A 23395-nucleotide genomic window follows, 5' to 3' on the forward strand; every position below is an offset into this window, starting at 1 on the left:
ATTTAATTAGAGCCATGTTTTGGCAACACGCTGATCGGCACTTTTTGAAGTTGTAAAACACTCTTTTCTCTTCACTACACTTTTGTTAGTGGTCTGTAATCCTCAAGATGACTGTGCTCATAGTATGTACGAAAACCCAGATTCAGATTTCTTCCCCCCTTCCTTCCATGAACTCTCCCACAAAAGTGGTTTCCACTAACTGCTCTTCCTGTGGAGAAATCTGAACATCTTTCTATTCATAGTCAACTCTTTATAGTTGTGTAAACACTTGCGTTCCCACCCTCCACACTTGACTAATACATTACCAGTCTAATGGATTAATAATGGATGACAGTAGTAGGATTGCATTTGTTGATAAGTTTCAGATGTCTGTAATCTGCAAATAGGTTTATTAGAACAAAAGAATTAGTGACATAAACCTTGGGAAATGGGACAGCTGCAGAGTGTATATTCGAACCTTGTTCATAGTTGTTGCTGTAAAATTGTAGTGGGGTAATGTATGATGGCGCACGCAATGCATAGCGATAGATTTTTGACATTGATGTAATTTCTACAGTTGATCGGAATCCTGATTTATAAACCTCCTGAAGCAGGTTTCTCGGTGTCTGTTTTACACGATATCACTGATCTAAATAAATGACGATGAAGATGCATGTGTTCTAAAAAGACTGTTGTTTCTTCTTCAGAGTGAAGTCTTGACCCAGGGATACCTTCCCTTCCAGACCTTGAAGAGTCAGGTATGCACAAATTAAAGTGAAGGTTCATGAGTTTCTCAAATCAAAGCACCATTTTAATGAAACGCCTTCTATTTTACTGCTAGCCATTAAGCTTGTATGTTTCTGTGTTTAAACTAAATCTGATTCACGGTTACAGGAGTGCTGTGATGGACAGTTATCGTTTAAAAGTGTTGTGATTTGTTAGTGCTGATATGTTGTTGAAAGATGCATTTAATTCCCCTCTCCCTTTTCTGACAACTTTCCCCTCCATGAAGGTTTTAACTCCTTGCTGGGTTCCACAGGGGCTGGTGCTTGTCTAAGTGGTCATGTGTGAGCCTAGGTAATAAAAATAACAACAACAATTTATACAGTGCCTTTAATGTAGAAAACATCCCAAGGTGCTTTACGTGGGAAGGAAGGTGGGGGAGAAAGAAGAAAATAAAAAAGATGATAGCTGAACCTGTTCCTGTCCTCACTCTGCGCTTTAGGTTGTCAGTGCTCAGAATTGGGCATATTGGCCAATTTTCCTCTCTCTAACCCAGGGATGCTGAGGTGAATTGTATCACCGATATTGTTGATATAAGTTAACTCAAAACAGGCTGAAGACGGAAAACCTTGTGGTCTGTGTGATACTGAGCCACTGGGGAAGCATGGATTTGTTTAAGTGTCTGGTCTTTTGTTTTTTTTCTGTCATAACTGGCTGGCAGTGTTATGGTCTATGATTATTGCTACAGTGAACAGACTGCAGTAAGGATTGATGTAACAAAATGCAATCTTTGCATGTGATTATTTTCGCCTCAATCCAAGCCTCACAAAATTTAAGGTCGATTTTTAAAAAAAAAAATTTCTGCTCTTGAAATATTCACTCCTTGAGGATGGATACTTTTTGTATTTCCATGTTGGGTATAGCTTGAGTTAGATGCAGAGTGGTGTTTCGTCAATACAGCTTTAATAAAAATTTACTAAGAGTATCCCAGTACACCATTGTAACTTAGTTTTAATGTCACATCCTCTGAGTGAGATTTTCAGTTAGTGATCATTTATTGTGGGCAGTGTTGTGCTATGGATTCTGCTTTGGATTGAGACTGCCTCAAACTCCTTTCATTTTGATTGACACATCTGTCTGAGAGAGGAGACTATATCCTCATCAGTTTTAAAGGTGAAAGCTGTTCTAGCACTTCCCCACCCCAACTATAAAAGTACGTGGAGAACTTAGTGCCTCTCATTTGCTTTATGCCTGGGTGGCAAAAATTCAACAACAGCTTTGTTCTGCATTTTTCAAACTTTTTTTTACCCTGATGAAAAGTTGGACAGTAACTACTTTATACGAGGCTGAGGATTAACTGTCTGCAATTTGAAAATACTACAAACCTCAAAAAAAAATCTCCCTTTTAATGCTTCTTTCTTGAAAGCAATGATTTGTGCCAGAATACATCTCCACAAGCACCAATATATTTTTCAGGTGCCTTGCCCAAATGTCTGTCTTCACCTGTTCATATGTACACTTTCTGGCGGGTCACAGAATAGCAATCAAAAGTGGGAACTATGGCTAATTTTTTTCCACCCACCCCCACTAACGTCCTTGGACACAGACCAGTTGTAGTGGCCCCTCACCATCCTGACTGAGCACAGATCAGGAACCTAACTTGAGAGTCTATAAGGCCACTGCGTTTGTGCATTTTCCCTTTGCACCATTAGGGAAATGTCCATTTGATTCTAAACCTTCCTGGTGGCGCATTCATCAGTACACAAACTAAATGCAAGGACATGTAGTTTCAATAGTATTACTTGTGCATTGTTGTGGTCTTGTTGAGGGAGATGGGGAAGGGGGCTCAAACAGGATCAATCACCCATGTTATTTATAGCTACACAGACTGAAGATATGACGGGCACTGATGATAGTGATAGAACGCAGTATTCTAACTTGAGGCGGCCCAGAGAATGGTCTAATTACACAGTAAGGCAGTGTTGTTTTAAGAACTCTTGAGAAATCAGTAGAGGGCATGTATTTGAACAAATATGCTCTGAATCTTGCACTAACTGCTCCATCCTCTGATCGTAGAATGGATTTTATGACATCTGTGGGAGAAATTTGTTAAATTGAATAGTCTTGCAGACTGAAGGAGGAACTTTGAACAGCAGCAGTGGGAATTTAGTGGGGTTGTGGGGATGGTGGTAAAGAATTGTCTTATCAAAATGTGCCTGAAGGATTCTAAGCAGGAAATTAATCCTGAACAATGCTAAACTCGTCACATTTGGTGCTCACAGTTAATTGTAACTAATAAGTGTCTTCCAGAATACAAACTCGCTCACTCCTATGTTTGCAAATATGATTTTTCTCTTTTGTTTCTAATGCTGAATGCTTTAAAAAGGATTGAATTTCTTATTCTGTATTAAGATAGTATTCTGTACAAAGCCTTAGAAAACTGTGTCATGGAATGATAGATTCCCATTGCTCCTTGTGTGCTATGTTTCTGATCTCAGAAAGGTAACTTTGGTGTAATGTTGAGTAGAGGCTTGGTGCTTTCCCTGAGGAATTAGCGAATTGCCCTGCTCGTGCATGTGCATTTCCGAGCAGCTAGTTTTAGAGCAACATTGATGGGGGCCCGGATGCAAGTTTTCTGCTGCACAGTAAGATGAAGAAGGGGGAGCAACTTGCACATAGCAACATATCCCATAATGCTTTGCAGGAGGCTGGCAAGGGGAAGGACGTTATGCACAGGCAAAGAGGGAGATTTGATGTTTTGAAAGTAGGAAGATAGGATGAGCTGTTTGAGAATTCCAGAGTGCAGGATGAAGACTCTGCCAAAAAGGGGAGTGGAGTGGTGAGGGGGGTGGGTGGTGGGAGTGGAGGGTAAAGGACGCATAGTGTACCAGAGTTCGAAGAACAGAGAGTGCTGCTGGAATGTAGGTTGGAGAAGTAGGGTGGATTTAAAAATGAGTGCAAAGTTGATATGCTGGGTGGATTAGGAGCCAGTGGAGGTTTGCAAGGATTGGTCTGCAAGATTTAATTTTGGATAGAAAGAGGCAGTGTGTGATGTGGGCAAATTGAAGTTTATGTAAAGAGGGAGGTCGGCAAGGAGAGCATTGAAGAAATCATATTTGAAGAGGCAGAGGCATGGAGGAAGGTTTTACCATGTGATGCATAATAGAACTGATCCTGAATCATGGAGGTAGAGATTTGGGAAGATGACTCAAAGCTTGGTTAAAATAGTTTTGTGAAAGGTTTTGAAGTTGGTAATAGAAGTGGGGAGGTGATGAGTTTTAGGGAGGGAGTTAAAAAGTAGGGCCTGTCACCACTGGTGGGAAGAAGGGCAGTGTACAAGACAAAAAGACCAAAGGATGTGGGAAGAGATACAAGGATGGAGAAGGTTGTAGAGGCAGGGTGAGGTGTGGTACGGCTGTGGAGGGGTTTGGGGATGAGTTTAAATTTAATGTGTGTTACTGAGGCCAGGGGTAATACGTGTGCAGGAATTGGTTCCGGACAATATGGATAGCTGAGTTTTGGACAAGTTGGAGTTTATGGAGAGTGGAGGATGGGAGGGAAGCAAGGACGAAGTGGAAAAAAAATCAAACCTAGAGGTGACCAAGGCATGAATAAGGGTGTCAGTGTTAGAGGCCCTGAGGTTAGGGTAAACGCAGGCCACATTGTGGAGGTGGAAATAAGCATCCTTGGTCATTGATGGGATGTGGAGTTGGAAGCTCAGGTCTGAGTTGGATGGGATTCCAAGGTTTTTTGTGGTGTGGTTCAGCCTGAGCGAGGGACTGGGGAAAGGGATCAAGTCAGTGATAAGGGAGCAGATTGATGATAGGAGCTAAAAACCACGGCTTTGGTTGTCTTTGGCCTTTGGGCAAATTATTGGAATCAATTCTGAGGGACAGCGTAAGTCGTCATTTAGAAAGGCATGGGTTAATCAAGGACAGTCAGCATGGATTTTTTAAGGGAAGGTCGTGTCTGACTAACTTGATTGAAATTTTTGAGCGGGTAACAAGGAGGGTCAATGAGGGTAATGCGTTTGATGTAGTGTACATGGATTTTAGCAAGGCTTTTGACAAGGTCCCACATGGCAGACTGGTCAAAAAGTAAAAGCCCATGGGATCCAAGGGAAAATGGGTAGTTTGCTCCAAAATTGGCTTAGTGGCAGGAAGCAAAGAAAAATGGTTGATGGGTGTTTTTGTGACTGGAAGGCTATTTCCAGTAGGGTCCCGCAAGGCTCATTACTTGGTCCCTTGCTTTTTGTGGTATATATTCATGATTTGGACTTGAATGTGTGGGGCTTGATCAAGAAGTTTGCAGATGATACAAACATTGGCCGTGTGGTTGATAGTGAGGAAGAGAGCTGTAGACTGCAGGAAGATATCAATGGACTGGTTCGGTGGGCAAAAAAGTGGCAAATGGAATTCAGTCCAGAGAAGTGTGAGGTAATGCATTTGGGGAGGTCAAACAAGGCAAGGGAGTACACAATAAATGGGAGGATACTGAGAGGTGTGGAGGAAGTGAGGGACCAGAGTGCATGTCCACAGATCCCTGAAGGTTGCAGGACAGGTAGAATCATAGAAAATTTACAGCACAGGAGGAGGCCATTTGGCCCATCGTGTCCGTGCCGGCGGAGAAACAAGCCACCCAGCCTAATCCCACTTCCGCATTTGGTCCGTAGCCCTGCAGGTCACGGCTCTTCAGGTGCACATCCAGGTATTTTTTAAATAAGTTGAGGGTTTCTGCCTCTACCACCCTCTCAGGCAGTGAGTTCCAGACCCCCACCACCCTCTGGGTGAAAAAAACTTTTCCTCATTTCTGCTCTAATCCTTCTACCAATTACTTTAAATCTATGCCCCCTGGCTATTGACCCCTCCGCCAAGGGAAATAAATCCTTCCTATCCACTCTATCTAGGCCCCTCATAATTTTGTACACATCAATCAAATCACCCCTCAGCCTCCTCTGTTCCAAGGAAAACAACCCCAGCCTATCCAATCTATCATCATAGCTAAAATTCTCCAGTCCTGGCAACATCCTCATAAATCTCTGCATCCTCTCTAGTGCAATTACATCCTTCCTGTAATGTGGTGACCAGGACTGTGCGCAGTACTCAAGCTGTGGCCTAACCAATGTTTTATACAGTTCCAGCATAACATCCCTGCTTTTATATTCTATGCCTCGGCTAATAAAGGAAAGCATTCCATCTGCCTTCTTAACCACTTTATCTACCTGTCCTCCAACCTTCAGGGATCTGTGGACATACACTCCAAGGTCCCTCACTTCCTCTACACCTCTCGGTATCCTCCCATTTATTGTGTATTCTCTTGCCTTGTTTGTTCTCTCCAAATGCATTACCTCACACTTCTCCGGATTGAATTCCATTTGCCACTTTTCTGCCCACCTGACCAGTCCATTGATATCTTCCTGCAGTCGACAGCTTTCCTCCTCACTATCAACCACACGGCCTATCGTTGTGTCATCCACAAATTTCTTAATTTAGATACAGTGGTTAGATACGGTGGTTAAAAAGGCATACGGGATATTTTCCTTTATTAGCCTAGGCATTGAATATAAGGGCAAGAAGGTTATGTTAGAACTGTATAAAACATTGGTTAGGCCACAGCTTGAGTACTGCATACAGTTCTGGTCACCACATTACAGGAAAGATGTGATTGCACTAGAGAGAGTACAGAGGAGATTTACGAGGATATTGCCAGGGCTTGAGAATTTTAGCTATCTGAAAAGATTGGATAGGCTGGGGTTGTTTTCTTTGGAATAGAGGAGGCTGAGGGGTGATTTAATTGAGATGTATAAAATTATGAGGGGCCTAGATAGAGTGGATAGGGAGGACCTATTTCCCTTAGCAGAGGAGTCAGTGACCAGGGGGCAAAGATTTAAAGTAATTGGTAGAAGGATTAGAGGGGAGCAGAGAAGAATTTTTATCACCCAGAGGGTGGTGGGGATCTGGAACTCACTGCCTGAAAGGGTGGTAGAGGCAGAAACCTTCAACTCACTTAAAAGGTACTTGGATGTGCACTTGAAGTGCCGTAACTTACAGGGCTACGGTCCAAGTGCTGGAAAGTGGGATTAAGCCGGATAGCTCTTTTTTGGCTTGCATGGACACGATGGGCCGAATGGCCGCCTACTGTGCCGTAACTTTCTATGATTCTAATGTTCAGTTAGATGAAGTTTTGATTCGTTTGCGACAATGTTGGACACTCAGTCAGACAACGCAGAAGTAGTCGTGGGGTTGAGGGAATCTATGGATAATGTCACCAAATGGCAGTAGAGAAAGAGGAGTCAGTCAAAGATAGATCCTTAGGTGGGATCTGGAGGTGACTGTGTAAGGGTGGAAAGGAGAGCTACACTGGTTGTGTTCAAATAGAGGGGAGTGGAACCATATGAGAGTAGTTCCATGGAGCTGTACAACAGATGAGGCAATGGAGGAGGATGGTGTGGTCAATTGTATAAAACGTTATGGAGAGGTTGAGGAGGACAAGGTGGACAATTCACAGTCTCAGAGGATGTAATTCATGATTTTGGCCAGAGTGGATGGGTGCTGTGAGAAGGGCAGAAATTGAACTGAAAGCTTTCGAACTGGGTATTTTGTGGAGATGTAGGTATGTTGCAGAGTGACGGTGGCATGTTTAAGGATCTTGGAGAGGAAGCAAGATTAGGGATGGGCAGTAGTTGAAAAGGATGGTCGAGCTGAAGCTGATGGTCTCCATCACCAAGGACGGAGTGATGCTGGTGGCCTTGGAAGAGAGAAGGATGGTGCCTGAGGAAAGGAAATCATTAAAAAATCCGCTGGCATTTGGGCCAGGAGGAGAATTTGAATGGGGAGTAGATGGAGGAGCAGGAGTTGGGTCTCCTGGAGGAGATGAGCTTGGAGATGGGAGAAAAACTGCAGAGTGATGGGGGACTTAGGCTAGAATGGATCGTAAACTGGGGAAGGTTAGGAGCAGAGGCTAAGGGAGGAAGGATATCTTGGTGAGAAAGTTGGCATGGAGCTGGGGAGGGCGGTACACAGCAAGGATTTTGATTGAAGGTGCTGGAACAGAGTGAAGAGCTTGAAGGAGGAGAAGGATCCAGAAGAGTAGGGGAGGGGGTGGGGTGAGGCCTAGGTGTAATCACTGGGCACAGTTCTGAATTTCATAAGTAACCTAGCCTGACTTTCGGAATAAAGAACATGTAATTTTTGTTGTTGTTGTTCTCCTGCTAAAAGAGTTGGTATCTTGTTTTTTGATGACAGTGGGGAGAGATCTTGACCTTGTCCTAGTTGGCAGTTTCATACTGTGGATTAATAAAATGTGCCGGGTGATTCGTTTTTGGCTGCCTTAAACTTTCTAACTCACCTATTTTATATATTTATCCATCTAGTGTGAGTTGACTGGAAGTCATTGATGTGTTGTGCTTGGCTGCTTCCAGCCCCTTCATTTCTGGGGAATGAATTGAAGCAGGCATTGGTTACCCTTTGACCGCTGTTGCCAGTGCTGAATACAGCAGCAGTAGCTGAATGCTCCTCACGGGACCATCGATCTCTCGCTTTGTCTCTGTGACTAGAGGTTAGGATAATGCAAGGGCAGAATATCGATCTGTTGTCACAGAAACTGTTATATTCCAACTGGAGAATTTGAAGGACGGTCTGAGGTCCTTGGATACTTTATACAACTGAAGATCTGTATCAATTCTAATACATTATAAATTGCAGTTCCGACAAGGGGAAAAGGATCAAACTAAAATGCAGTAATCTAGTACTGGTTGACTATTAAAATTAAAGCTATAAATGGATGCATTTTTTTCCTGCCTGGTGTACTATTTGGGTTTCCAGGATAAATGTAATCGTACTATGCTTTGAAATACTGGGTACGTGAGGCACAGGAACAAGTGTGGGCATTGAGAAGCAAATATGCTTCAAAATGCAGTCTAATATGCTCAAGTTTGTGGCCATTTTCTTTCTTTTTGACGGGCAGGATGCAGAGATGATTGGCATATCTCAGCTACAAGATGGTTGTAGTAGTTGGAAAGCTCTGTGGAACTGGAAAACCTCAGGCATTCTGCCACTTAATTAGCATTGCCCACTTCACTGTTGAAGTAGCAACCACCAAGTATTTTCACTTATAAACAATGAGATACAATGTACACAGGAGTATTACACAGACTACAGAGAATAACTGATGGATAAGAATGTATTCAAGGCTGTAGCATACTTGACTGGGTTTGGATTATGTGAAACAGCAAGAGTTTGACCAATCTGAAAGCCATGTCAAAACTGAGGGAACAAATTCTAACTTTGAATACACTCTGACATTTTTTTATTCCTTTATAATATATCACAGCAGTTTTTTTTAAAAATGGGTTAGTGAGCTCTCTGGTTTGTTTCCAAAAATGAACTTTTGCTGATGTAGGAATTGTTTTTTTCCACCATTCCTCTAGATTTTTCATGCCTTACTGAACCTTTGCTGAAGATGGTAACCCTGATCCCAAGGGTCTTTTTTTGGATATTATAAGAAAGGGAATTATTCTGTTGCATGATTGCAAAGCTTAATGATTATCATGGCATTTTTTTGATGACATCAGTGAGACCTATGAATTCCAGTAGAAAAACCTGAATGTTAAAAATATGTTGTATAAAATGAGTAAGTCAACTTTTATTAAACAAAAACGCACATCTTTTTTCATTACTCTGGTCTTTACATTGGAGGCTGAGGCTGAGGCTTTGCTGTCTTTAGAATCCACATTAGTGTACAATGCCTCTACTGGGACTAATGCTGCCGCAGCTCCATTAGGAGTTTGCCGTTGGCTGGGAGATCCACAATATACATAAGTGGGTGTTGGTGAATCCAGAGTAGTTCCCGTTGGTACCTTGCCAGGATTTGACTTTTTCGAATGTGATTTGAGTATATTGTCTTCGACAGAGGATTGCTGTAGGACAAGTCAGTGCCCGGTCCACACTTTTTGCCTAGAAATGGCCCTTTGGGCCAGGCTCGCATTAGCTAGATTATGTGTCAGTTTTGTCAATCGTTCAGTGTTTCTCTTGGATCACAGAAATATCACAAAACGTTGGTAACATTAGAGAAATTTATTTCCACAACATTTTAATATTTCTTTTCCTTTCACTATATAATGGATACAGTCAAATCCCATTTCAGATAAATTTTAAAACTTTTTTTTGTGTGAAATTGATGCTAATCAAGGTTCATACTGGGAAATGGAAAAATTGTTGATGGATGTGGTTGTTAAAAGCCAATCATCTCAGCCTCAGGACATTGCTGCAGGAGTTCCTCAGGGCAGAGTTTTAGGCCCAACCATCTTCAGCTGCTTCATCAATTACCTTCCCTCCATCATCAGTTCAGAAGTGGGGCTTCAGAGTAATTCTTCCTCTAGTCTATTCAAACAATGTGCCTCAGGCTCAACTTTACGAGAGGACCCCTCCTGCACCAATGTTTGGCTATCCTTAGTGAGCCTGACAAATGATGGGCATTTTTGTGCAGTGTCTCTTGTGTCCACTGAGGGCTCTATTGGGATGGTCCAAACTCATTTCACACAGGATTCTTCCAGCTGGCAGACTGGAAACATTTTTAATTTCATTCAAAATTTTTTGTGCCTAGCCACGTAATATTTGAGTTACACACAGCTTTATTAACTTTTAATGGATGGACAAAGTCTTATTTTAAAGAATTTTGCCACTTGTAGTTGAACCAGCTGTGTAATTGCTTTGCTTTGGAAAACATGCCAGTTGCATCTTCCAAACTTGGAATAAAAACTTAACAGGAAATTGGCCATTGTGGAACTGGAGAGAGGATGGTAGGTTTATTTCTATTTCTTTTGTTATTATTTGATAAATTGTATTGTTTCATTGTTTCCTTGTGCACATTTGACTTAAGGTTGGTACTGCAATAGGGAAAATGTTTTGTTGATGAACTATGAATGTGACATAAGTCACTAAATTGGTGATTATTTGCACCCCTTCGTTCTGCTACAGAAGCTGTTGTGACTTGCAGGATATCTGTGTTGTCAATTTTTTTCTCCCCGCCCCCCCCCCCCCCCCCCCACTTTCCTGAAAGTATTGACTCATAATCACTAGTCACCCTTATTCATGTGAGTCTTGATGGAGAGTCAAAAAGCTATGTGACCATCAGGGAGGAGGTGTGATAGAGCCAAACCTGATCCTGTCCTCACCCAACATACATACTTGCAGTGAGAGTTGCTGGATAATGACAGGGAACATGAACTCTGTCTGATTTCTATCCTCCACCCCGCCCCGCACCTCCTTATCAAAGCGTGCAGCGGCCAGTTTATTTTTTTTCATTCATTCATGGGATGTGGGCGTTGCTGGCAAGGCCAGCATTTATTGCCCTTGAGAAGGTGGTGGTGAGCCGCCTTCTTGAACCACTGCAGTCCTTGTGGTGCAGGCAATTATAGTGCCCCGAGCACCAGTCCACCTCACTCTGTACAGACCAGCGATTGGATCTGGGATGTTCCTGATCTGTATGCCAGAGCTACTAACTGGATAGATGTGCTGAACTGTGGGGGGAGCTGAGAAGTTTTTTTGCAAGATTTCTTTCTCCTTGAGCAAATATGTAGAAGTTGCACTTTTTCAACAGTTGTACTTTTCGCCATCTTGAGCTCTTTTCCTGAACAGTTCTTGCCCCCTACCCCCACCCCCCCAAACATATACATATTTCCTGAGTTTGAGGGAGGACAGATAGCCTGCTCTGAGGTCTTTGTTATTGCTGTTCTTCTAACTTATTAATGTACAAGTCTATGACACCAATGACGGATGTATTTTCCGATGTCCTGCTCCCTCTTACAGAGAAGCTGCCAGCTTCCGTCTTGGATTTTTTCACTAATGGAATGCTTTGCGATCCGAGGTCGGTGGCTGTGGAATTATAGACATCGTTCACTGTTCTGTCGCTGAATTCTATGGTGCTTTGCAACAGTTTTCAAATTTGGACTTCAAGTTTCTACTTAACTAAACTTAACAAAAAATGAAATATGCTCTCATTAGTGGGCCAATGTTTAGGTATGTGAAAATGTTGGGCTGCATGCTCAGCAGTCAGAATGTTAAAATTTTTTAAAAACGCAATGAATTGTTACCTCCCTTAGCTGGATAAGTAAAATTGGGCATTAATAAGAATTCAAACAATGCAATTTCACACTTGAAACTCCAGCTTCATTCTTGTCACGCTATTCTGAATTAATGCCTGTCGCAGTGCAGACTCAGCTGTTCAGTTCTGCATCTCATTACTGCCATCCAGCCTCTTGCCACTCTGTACCAGTACCAGCCATTGTTTTAGAGCAGTGTAACAGTTATTTTTCTGCATTGCGGTTATGTCAGTTTGTACCCAAGGCATGAAGTCACTGGCAGGTTTTAATTTAGTTCAGACTTGTCACTAAGTGTTGGGCCAAGATCCGTTCCAAAATAGAGCTGCTATTCTATTAACACGCTGTCGTTCAGTGCTTCTTTTCCCATTTGTGAATGAGAGACATAAAGTGGTAGCAGTGGTGCTGTCCTCTCAGCCATAGCTGCATTTCTGTCGGGCTTTTATATAGATTGGTTGGCTGTGTACTCCCAGCAGTGCAAGAAGGCTGAATGACTGCCAGTTCCTGCTGGGATGGATAGGTTACCTTCACAGCTTCCTGTACCTCTGCAGCTTTTTGAAGCAACTATCACACAGACAGAATGTTGAGCTGTGGATAGAGAAGCATTGAGGCCTTTGGAGGAGGTTGCAGACACACTTGAATATTCAATGATTCTGCTTGGGGGACAAGAAGAGTTAGGCGAGATTGAGCCCAGCCGTTAGGTGAGATGGAACTAATGCACTGCATGCAGTGATGAGTGGGTCAGGACACAGCAATCTTTCAAATTTTGATCATTAAAGGTGATAAACGGCAAGGTCACAATATTGCAGTGTGCTAAAATAATAGGCAAACTGTGTAATCAGTGATCTCTCTTTAAACTACACAGAATTCTACATTTTAACATTGTAACTGAATTCCTTAAGATCCACACTTAATTCTCTTCTATTGCCATTATCTATTTGCAATTTCAGCATATTTGCTTTACACAATACACCAGAATTAAGTTGGAAGAGAGGTATCTTTGAAGTGATCTAATTGAAATTTCAAGATTAAGAACGTAATTGATTGTTTTGTTGACTGGTTCAGGGTCGGAATACCAGGTGGAAGAAAATTAGTAAGGAATAAGGAGGGAAAGTCAGATGATTTTTTTTTCACCATGGGTAATGGAGTTGTGAAATAAGTTACCAGGAAGGACATAAATATGGCAATTAGATGAATTTTTGGGTAAAAAGAGACAGGAATGTTAGACCTAATGACCTTTTCCTGTTCTTCAAATTCTTCTTGTTCTTAGCTTGGTCAGTGGTGGTGCTTACTTTAAAATGAAGGGTAACTGCATGGAGCAAGACTTCATATTTATCAATGTCAGTTTATTTATCAGCAAAGGGTAATGGCACAACAGAGTAAAGAACATGGGAGGAAATCCCATTTGTAGCAATAATACTGCAAGATTACTGTAACATATTTTCCTGTATTGAGATAAATATGATCCATAATCCAATGGAATGGGGCTAAAAGACTGATCTTTTACTTTGGAATTACAATTTCTGTAAAATATGTCCAGATTATAGTAATCAGCGGTATTGTGGTTATTGATGTATTGTAATAATTATTCAATTGTGAAGAAAATCATATTCTATTAGGTACTATCCAGTTCTTCACAAAGGAAACAGTTACAGCAATTGTAGCCTGATTTCTAGCAGTAAAATCAGGTAAAGGTGTACAGATTATACTGTTGTGTGTTGTAATTTAATTGCAGTTAATTCACTGACTGTAATATGCATTTAATTCCACAGTGTATTGCATTTTGTAGATGGTATGTAAAATAATTCCACATGATGGAAAAATCTGGGGTATGAGCTGCATATTTTGGGTTTTACCCAATTATTGGAAAAGCTTGTGCCTCAGTGTGCCTGTAACTATTGTATAACACAAAGTTTTCATATCAATGGAATATTTTTACTTCATCACCTTTTTTGGATCAGCATATATCACAATGCACAGCCAATAAAAATACATGCACAGTGTGTCCTCCAAAATATAATAAATTCCACTAATTTAAGTTGTAAGCTAGTTTTCTTTATCTAATATGTTTTAACAGGAAAAAGGAAAACTTGAGTTGCTTTCATATCCACCTTCAACAAAAAAGGAACAACAGAAGCCTCTTTGAAGTTAGCTGTCTAAGTCACACAACTTAAAAGGGAATTTTACCAGGAATGTAGACATCTGACATACTTGTGAAGCACCCTAAAGGGAATTGGATTGATTACCAGTTCAGCAAGGAGCAAAGGGATGTGGGTGTGGTATGGGACAAGAAAAGTTGGGGCGGGGCAGCTGAAAAGGTTGGCAGGGCAGTGGGGAGGTTTGAGAGAGTGGACATAGGCAAGGAACGGGACTGAGGCAAGCCTGGACAAGGCAAGTGAATGGTACTGATACTTCAACACTACTCATGGAGGCAGAGGGCATGGCCAAGGTACTAAATGAGTACTTTGTATCTGCCTTTACCAAGGAAGAAGATGCTGCCAGAGTCTCAGTAAAGGAAGATGTAGTGGATGGGCTAAAAATTGATAGAGGTGCTAGAAAGGCTAGCTGTACATAAAGTAGACAAGTCACCTGGTCGGGATGGGATGCATCCTAGGTTGCTGAGGGAAGTAAGGGTGGAAATTGTGGAGGTGCTGGCCATAATCTTCCAAACATCCTTAGATACGAGGGTGGTGCCAGAGGATTGGAGAATTGCAAAAGTTACACCCTTGTTCAAAAAAGGGTGTAAGGATAAACCCAGCAACTATAGGCCAGTCAGTTTAACCTCGGTGGTGGGGAAACTTTTAGAAATGATAATCCGGGACAGAATTAGTAGTCACTTGGACAAGTGTGGATTGATCAGTGAAAGCCAACACGGATTTGTTAAAGACAAATCGTGTTTAACTAACTTGATTGAGTTTTTTGATGAGGTAACAGAGAGGATCGATGAGGGCAATGCAGCTGATGTGGTGTATATGGACTTTCAAAAGGCATTTGATAAAGTGTCGCATAATAGGCTTGTTATCAAGATTGAAGCCCATGGAATAAAAGGGGACAGTGGCACCATGGATACAAAATTGGCTAAGTAACAGGAAACAGAGAGTAGTGGTGAACGGTTCTTTTTCGGACTGGAGGGAGGTGTACAATGATGTACCCCAGGGGTCGGTGCTAGGACCACTGCTTTTCTTGATATATATCGATGACTTGGGTGTACAGTGTGCAATTTCCAAATTTCATGATGAAACAAATCTTGCAAATGTAGTGAACAGTGAGAAGGATAGTGATGGACTTCAAGAGGATATAGACAGGCTGGTGGCATGGGCGGACACATGGCAGATGAAATTTAACGCAGAAAAATGCAAAGTGATACATTTTGGTAGGATGAATGAGGAGAGGCAAAATAAACTGGAGTGTACAATTCTAAAAGGGGTACAGGAACAGAGGGATCTGGGGGTATATGTGCACAAATCGTTGAAAGTGGCAGGGCAGGTTGAGAAAGTGATTAAAAAAGCATATGGGATCCTGGGCTTTATAAATAGAGGCATAGAGTACAAAAGCAAGGAAGTCATGATAAACCCTTATAAAACACTGGTTCGGTCACAGCTGGAGTTTTCAGTCCAGTCCTGGGCACTGCACTTTAGGAAAGATGTGAAGACCTTAGGGAGGTTGCAGAAGAGATTTACTAGAATGATTCCAGGGATGAGGGACTTTAGTTATGAGGATAGACTGGAGAAGCTGGGGTTGTTCTCCTTGGAACAGAGAAGGTTGAGAGGAGGTTTGATAGAGGTATTCAAAATCATGAAGGGTATAGACAGTGTAGATAGAGAGAAACTGTTCCCATTGGCAGAAGGGTCAAGAACCAGAGGACACAGATCTAATGTGATTGACAAAAGAACCAAAAGTGACATGAGGAAAAACTTTTTCACAGTGAGTGGTTATGATCTGGAATGCACTGCCAGAGGGGGTGGTGGAGGCAGATTCAACCATGGCTTTCAAAAGGGAACTGGATAAGTATTTGAAAGGAAAAAATTTGTGGGGCTACAGGGATAGTGCGTGGGAGTGGGACTAGCTGGATTGCTCTTGCATAGAGCCGGCACGGATTTGATGGGCCGACTGGCCTCCTTCCATGCTGTAACCTTTCTATGATAATCGAACATTTCAGTAAAAATGAAATACGGAAAATTTACAGTGCAAATGATCACATGGCATGCGGCAACACAGACGTAACCTGACAGGCACCAGCGCATTTCAGGACAGGTTCTTTGAACTGAATTAGGCTTAAAGACTCGGTGGAGCCGAGCAACTCCTGTTTATATGGAGGCAAGAGGGATGGGGAGGGGCTGGAAAAGCAATTTAGGCCGGAGTAGGAAAAGTCCAGGCCAGGAAGAGTCGTGGTCAGGGCAAGAGGAAGCGTGGGAAGAATTGGGGTGGGAACTGCAGAGCCCATGGAGCAGTGGGGAATCTGGCGAAGTCGTGGTCAGAATAGGGAATGGGCCACAGTCCAATCAGGGAGCCAAGGAAAAGAATGGAGGTTGAAACAGGCCTGTGGGTGGCAGGTGAACCAGCATTTTTAGGGTGAGCAGAAGTTGGTGAGGCCAAAGATTGAGAGCTGGGAGGTGGAAGTGGAGAGACTCCACAGTACCACAAGTGGTGGGAAACCCACAACTACTTTGTGATGGTGAGTGTTTACACAAGGAATTGCCATTGTAAATCTTTATATAGGCAGTAACCACAGAAATGACAGTGCAGAAGTAGGCCATTCGGCTCATCACACCTGTGCTGGGGCTCCCTCTTCACCTAGAGTTATCTACTCTAATCACAGTTTATTGCCCTTTCCCGAAAATCCTTTTTATATTTTTTATTTTCAAATACTTATCCATTTTAAATATTCTAGTTTCTGTCCATTGTAAATGTTGATGCAAATAACATTACTCAAAGTTGTGACACAGGAAGTTGGACAGCAAGTGTATGCCATACAGTAGACTTTCAATAATATATCACAAGTGTAATCTCTTAGAATCATAGGTTACAGCACAGAAGGAGGCCATTCGGCCCATCGAGTCCGCGCCGGCTCTATGCAGGAGCAAACCAGCTAGTCCCACTCCCCTGCCCTTTCCCCGTAGCCCTGCAAATTTTTTCCTTTTAAAGTACTTATCCAGTTCCCTTTTGAAGGCCGTGATTGAATCCGCCTCTACCACCCCCTCGGGCAGTGTATTCCAGATCCTAACCACTCGCTATGTGGAAAAAAAAGTGTTTCCTCGTGTCACCTTTGATTCTTTTGATAATTAACTTAAATCTATGTCCTATGGTCCTTGACCCTTCCGCCAATGGGAACGGTTTCTCTCTATGTACTCTGTCTAGACCCTTCATGATTTTGGACACCTCTATCAAATCTCCTCGCAACCGTCTCTGTTCCAAGGAGAACAACCCCAACTTCTCCTGTCTATTCATGTAACTAAAGTCCCTCATCCCTGGAATCATTCTAGTAAATCTCTTCTGCACCCTCTCTAAGGCCTCCACATCTTTCCTGAAGTGTGGTGACCAGAACTGGACACAATACTCCAGTTGTATCCGAACCAGTGTTTTATAAAGGTTCATCATGACTTCCATACTTTTGTACTCTATGCCTCTATTTATAAAGCCCAAGATCCTGACTGCTTTTTTAACCGCTTTCTCAACCTGCCCTAATCTCAGTAAAACAGACTGCTATGGAGCTCAGCTGCCTGGTGTGCAACTGAGCTAACCAGACTGGACTGAGCGGATTCCAGGGCAGGTCCTGAATTTCTGATGAGTGAGCTGATCTTAACCAGGGGAGCAGCAGGTATGCTTCAGTTGGCCTCGGTACCCTCAGTCAGGGGGAAGAAAATCAACGAGAGCTCCCACACCCGATTGCTATCTAGTGACCCCTGCTGGAAAATAAGAATGTCTCTGGATCAGGCTTGGTTGTGATGTGCCTCCTGATAAAATAGTCTGCTGGTTCCTGCTGTTTAAATACACACACGAATCCTCACTTGGGTGAGATGCTGCCTGGCTGCTTTTCTTTTTATTTGTTCATGAGATGTGGGCGTCGCTGGCAAGGCCAGCATTTATTGCCCATCACTAATTGCCCTTGAGAAGGTGGTGATGAGCTGCAGTCCGTGTGATTAAGGTTCTCCCACAGTGTTGTTAGTTAGGGAGTTCAGGATTTTGACCCAGCGACAATGAAGGAACAGCGATATATTTCCAAGTCGGGATGGTGTGTGACTTGGAGGGGAACGTGCAGGTGGTGATGTTCCCATGTGCCTGCTGCTCTTGTCCTTCTAGGTGGTAGAGGTCACGGGTTTGGGAGGTGCTGTCGAAGAAACCTTGGCGAGTTGCTGCAGTGCATCCTGTGGATGGTACACACTGCAGCCACGGTGCCCCGGTGGTGAAGGGAGTGAATGTTTAGGGTGGTGGATGGGGTGCCAATCAAGCGGCTGCTTTGTCCTGGATGATGTCGAGCTTCTTGAGTGTTGTTGGAGCTGCACTCATCCAGGCAAGTGGAGAGTATTCCATCACACTCCTGACTTGTGCCTTGTAGATGGTGGGAAGGCTTTGGGGAGTCAGGAGGTGAGTCACTCGCCACAGAATACCCAGCCTCTGACCTGCTCTCGTAGCCACAGTATTTATGTGGCTGGTCCAGTTAAGTTTCCGGTCAATGGTGACCCCCCCAGGATGTTGACGGTGGGGGATTCGGCGATGGTAATGCCGTTGAATATCAAAGGGAGTTGGTTAGACTCTCTTGTTGGAGATGGTCATTGCATGGCACTTGTCTGGCTCGAGTGTTACTTGCCACTTATCAGCCCAAGCCTGGATGTTGTCCAGGTCTTGCTGCATGCGGGCACAGACTGTTTCATTATCTGAGGGGTTGCGAATGGAACTGAACACTGCAATCATCTCCGACCTTATAATGTAGAGAATGTCATTGATGAAGCAGCTGAAGATGGTTGGGCCTAGGACACTGCTTTGAGGAACTCCTGCAGCAATGTCCTGGGGCTGAGATGATTGGCCTCCAACAAACACTACCATCTTTGTGCTAAGTATGATTCCAGCCACTGGAGAATTTTCCCCCTGATTCCCATTGACTTCAATTTTACTAGGGCTCCTTGGTGCCACACTCGGTCAAATGCTGCCTTGATGTCAAGGGCAGTCACATTCACCTCACCTCTGGAATTCAGCTTTTTTGTCCATGTTCTGTCTGGAAGACTCCATGCCTACAGGCAAGAAGAGAGAGGCTGGTTGGGGGAGGAAGATAGTTTAGAACATATGATTGACATGTTCTATTCCAGTAATTAAAAACTCACTATTGCTGTACTTTGTCATGTAATGCTCAGCAGTGTAATTTGCCTGAGTGAAGTTGGGTTTGTGGGACTTTACTGCAATTCTCTGCCTCCTAAGTCTCTATGAATTTTTATGCTCAATAAAGTGAAGGATATTGATGCTGACAAATGGAACACGGTGGGGGGAGTTCCAGATTTCCACTCCCCTTTGTGTGAAGAAATGCTTCCTGACATCACCCCTGAACGGCCTAGCTCGAATTTTAAGGTTATGCCCCCTTGTTCAGGACTCCTCCATCAGAGGAAATAGTTTCTCTCTATCTGCCCTATCAAATCCTTCAATCATCTTAAACACCTCAATTAGATTACTCCGTAATCCTCTATACTCGAGGGAATACAAGCCCAGTCAATGCAACCTACCCTCATTTAACCCTTTTAGCCCTGGTATCATTCTGGTGAATCTTAGCTGCACCCCCTCCAAGGCCAGTATATCCTTCCTGAGGTGCGGTGCCCAGAACTGAACCCAGTCTCCAGATGCAGTCTGACCAAAGCTTTATACAACTGCAGCATGACTTCCAGCCCTTTATATTCTAGCCCCTTTGAGATAAAGGCTAGCATTCCATTGGCTGGCTTAAATATTTAAGAGTAAGCAGACTTGGGTGTGTTTACAGAGCAATTTTCAAGTTCTGAAAATGGCAGAAGTTTTTGCAGTTTGTCAGCTGATCCCGTAAATAGTATCTTTTAGCCTTTTAAACTCATTCGTTGACTACAAACTGCTGAAAACGTCTTGGTAGCAATTTTCTCTCCCTTACTCAACAACTACCATGGCCAATTCTGCCATGTCCTTGTTACAGTTGCTTCTTCTTATTGTGTTGTGCAACCTAAAATAGACCGCCTCTCTTAAATTAAGATTTAGCATTTACTTCATAAACTGTGTAATTTTATCTGTGGTGCTGAGTGACAAAACTATTTTCAAGATGGAACTCTGAGTAAAGTATAGAAAATTCCAGGATATTGACCCAGCGACGATGAAGGAAGGATGATATCTGTCCATGCCAGGATGGTGTATGATGCTGTTTCCGTGACACTGCAGCCACAGTGCACAATGGTGGAGGGGTGGATACTGAATCCAGTGGCAGGGGCATCAATCAAGCAAACTGCTCCGCCCTGGATAGTGTCAACTTTTTGAGTGTTGCGGCTGCACCCATCCAGCCAAGTGATGAATATTCCATCACACTCCTGACTTGAGTTTTGTAGATGGTGGAGAGGGTGATGAGGTGAGCCACTCATTAGCGTACCAAACCTCTGCCATGCTTATTGTAGCCATGGTCTTGATATAGCTTGTCCAGTTCAGCTTCTAATCATTGGTGATCCCATGATGTTGATGGGGCACTTGGCAACGGTCAAGGAGAATGCCTGGGTTTTTCCTTGTTTGGAGATGGTCATTACCTGGCACTAATGTTGCCTGCCATTGGTCAGCTCAAGCCTGGATGTTATCCAGGTCCTGCTGTTATCTTATGATTGAAAGTGATTGTCATTTTATAATTGATTGCAACATTGCTCTACTGTTAAGTTGTTGATGTAATTTGTGCTGAATATTAAGCATTTGGGAAAGGGAAAGACGACTTAAATCAGAAGTGCTCAAACTGCAGGACATGTGCAAAGCCCATCCACGCATTCCTGCAGTCTGTTGCTGAAACAGAATAGCAAATTCAAATAATAGTGCAAAATTCAAACAGTTAGTTTGTAACTTAGTTTAAAAGAAGGACTTGGAACTATTCACTTCTCAGAAACCTTTGAGCTTCAAATGACTTAAGTGCAGCAACAGTTGCAATAACAGTTATTATACAGGGGGAAAGGAGGAGGAGGAGAAGTGTCCTTGTTTGCAATTAATTTTTTAAACTCTGACTTAGCTTATGGGAAGTGTTAAATGTTTTAAATTATACAGTTTTTAATTTGATTAATGGGGAGGGGAGTGCTTTTACACGTATTCCATGAAGTTTGTGTTTTGTACTGGAGTTTGTTAAATGTGTCCTGCAGAAACATTTGGATACTCCCCTAAGCACTTCCAAGAATAGTAAAAATTTGAAGATAAGCCTTGCCGTACGCCCAAATACAAGACAACATCATCCTTTCTGAATTGTGCTATCGAGGCAGCAGGGATCAAGTTTATGTTTCACTGAGTTGGTTTTTGTTGTGGAATGTAATCTGAATTCAGAATTAATGTTCTATTTCAGCAAGTAGCTGCTTTTTATTGGAGGTGTTCTGTTTGTGTAGCATTGTGCAAACAGTTCCGATTTTGTGCAGTTGGTGCTGTAGGTTCTGTCATGCTGCCCTCTGCTGCTGTTTTACTGAAATGTTTGTGGTTAGCAGAAACAGTGCTCAGTTCTGTAGCTTTTAAGTTGAAAACATTGGCTGGACTTTGGTACTTTGCAAATCCTTTCATCAGTACACAATCTTAGATTTGAACAAAATGCCTACTGGATACTGGAAATGCCTAAAGGTTACTTGGCACAAAGACCATGTGTTAGATATTGAAAGATGATTTAGCATAAATAAATATTGCTGATAAGTGGGATATGTAGGGCAGTTAAATAATCAGCTTGTATCGGAAGATTTGTCTGAACTTCACTTTGTTGAGCCATTACAAAGATTTGCCTCAGTGGCAAGTCAATAGTTGTTAAAACTGCAATATAAGTGAAGGTTCAAAAAGCAGTTCTGTAGTACAAATATAACACTAGTTTTCACTCCTCATTAGGATTTGCTCCTTCCTGCACTGCATGGCATTCCCTGGCTGTGAGCGTGGGCAGCCAACTTGCTCCCTACGCTGATGCTGCTTCTGAGTTGACAACCAGCGGGGGGTGAGAGCAGTACAAGATGAGGTTTCTTCCCCTCTCATCCTCTCAGCCCCATTCTGTAATGAAATGTTGGACTACAGTGAGCGGAATACTAGACTAAGATTGTTCTAATCTGTGAGTAAGGTAAAACGCCTGAGATTGAATATCTTAAAGGAATATTGTGAAAGGCATGTGTCAGTGGTGGTTCACACTCCTGTTGTTTCCTGCCTGGCAGCTGCATATTTACTTTAATGACTGGCATGGATGGTGCAAATGGCCTCTGTAATCTCACCCTCACTGGCCTTCATGCTGCTTTTCCTGACTTTTGTCAGAAGACCTACTCACTATCTAGGCAAGGGTAAATTAGATTTGTGCGGTAGGTGAACCATGCCCATGCTCTTTAACATAAGTGAAATTCCTGTAAGAGTGGATACAGATTAGTTTTACTTTCTGCCTCTCTTGGTGTATGTCTTAATGCCCTCCTGCCTGGAGAGTGACTGAGAAGCGGCTCGCAGAGAGAGTGCAGTGTCTTGGATATTGCTTCAGTGTGCTACTTCTGCAGCGACTTAATTGTATAGCACCTCTCGCATAAAAGAATGTCTCTGAACACTTTACAGGAGGGAGAGGTGAACATTGAACAGGAAGTGAAGGAATTTGGAGGGGGAGGGCGGAAGAGACCAAAGATATAGGGGGAAAGATAGCAAAGAAAAGCAGCTTCGGAAGAGAATTCCATAGAAGAGGAGAAGAGGGGGGAAATGGATAAGAAGTAATCCAGAATCAGAGGGTTGAAGGGTGTGGGTTGGGAGGTATAACTGGAGAACATTTTGCAAATAGAGTTGGGCAGATCCTTGGAGAGTTTTCCAAATGAAGACCAAATCTGAATTTGATTTGCTGGGGCACAGGGAGCCAGACGAATTGGGCAAGGTTGGGGGCCCTTGTTCAGATGAGAACTTAAGGGTGTAGAACTCTGGAATTAGTTGAAGCTTGTGGTCAGTGAGGAGGCCTGCAAGGAAACCATTAGAAAAATGAGTTCTTGAGATGGTTAAGGCTTGGATATGAGTCTCAGCAGTGAAGGAAGTGAGATGGGTGGACCTTGGAGGAAAGACAGTGGAAGGCAACAGCAAAGTTGGAGAGAGACATTGAATGACAGTAGTAGCTGCACAGACCGGGGTGATCTTGAAGCTGTGTGCTGATCGGAACTGTGTTGGAAATATTTAGTTGTGAGGTTGGGCAGCAACACATTGGAGAAAAAGGGCATCTTAGAGATGATTTGTTTCACAGATTGAGGGTTGAGGATCAGCTTTTTCAGGAGGGAATGTGGCTCGGTGTCAAATTTTGTTTGAAAATCGCTTCTGTGAAGCGCCTTGGGGTGTTTTACTACGTTAAAGGCGCTATGTAAATACAAGTTGTTGTTTTGTGCCACCTGAGAATAATGGACTCCGATCAAGAGGTTCATATAAATGCTC

At 42.9% G+C, this 23395-nt stretch overlaps 1 protein-coding gene across 6 annotated transcripts in view; it reads left to right on the plus strand.

Annotated features, from left to right (window-relative positions):
- The window catches only part of LOC137305457 (RNA binding protein fox-1 homolog 2-like), a 246542-nt gene that overhangs the window by 69151 nt on the left and 153996 nt on the right, over positions 1 to 23395 (plus strand). For all 6 annotated transcript variants that reach the window (XM_067974292.1, XM_067974291.1, XM_067974295.1 and 3 more), the window contains exon 2: positions 687 to 737. In XM_067974292.1, the coding sequence (XP_067830393.1) occupies positions 687 to 737 (51 nt within the window). The remainder of the gene's footprint in view (positions 1 to 686; positions 738 to 23395) is intronic.

The sequence above is a fragment of the Heptranchias perlo genome, chromosome 40, assembly GCF_035084215.1.
Source record: "Heptranchias perlo isolate sHepPer1 chromosome 40, sHepPer1.hap1, whole genome shotgun sequence".
Classification (NCBI taxonomy): domain Eukaryota; kingdom Metazoa; phylum Chordata; class Chondrichthyes; order Hexanchiformes; family Hexanchidae; genus Heptranchias; species Heptranchias perlo.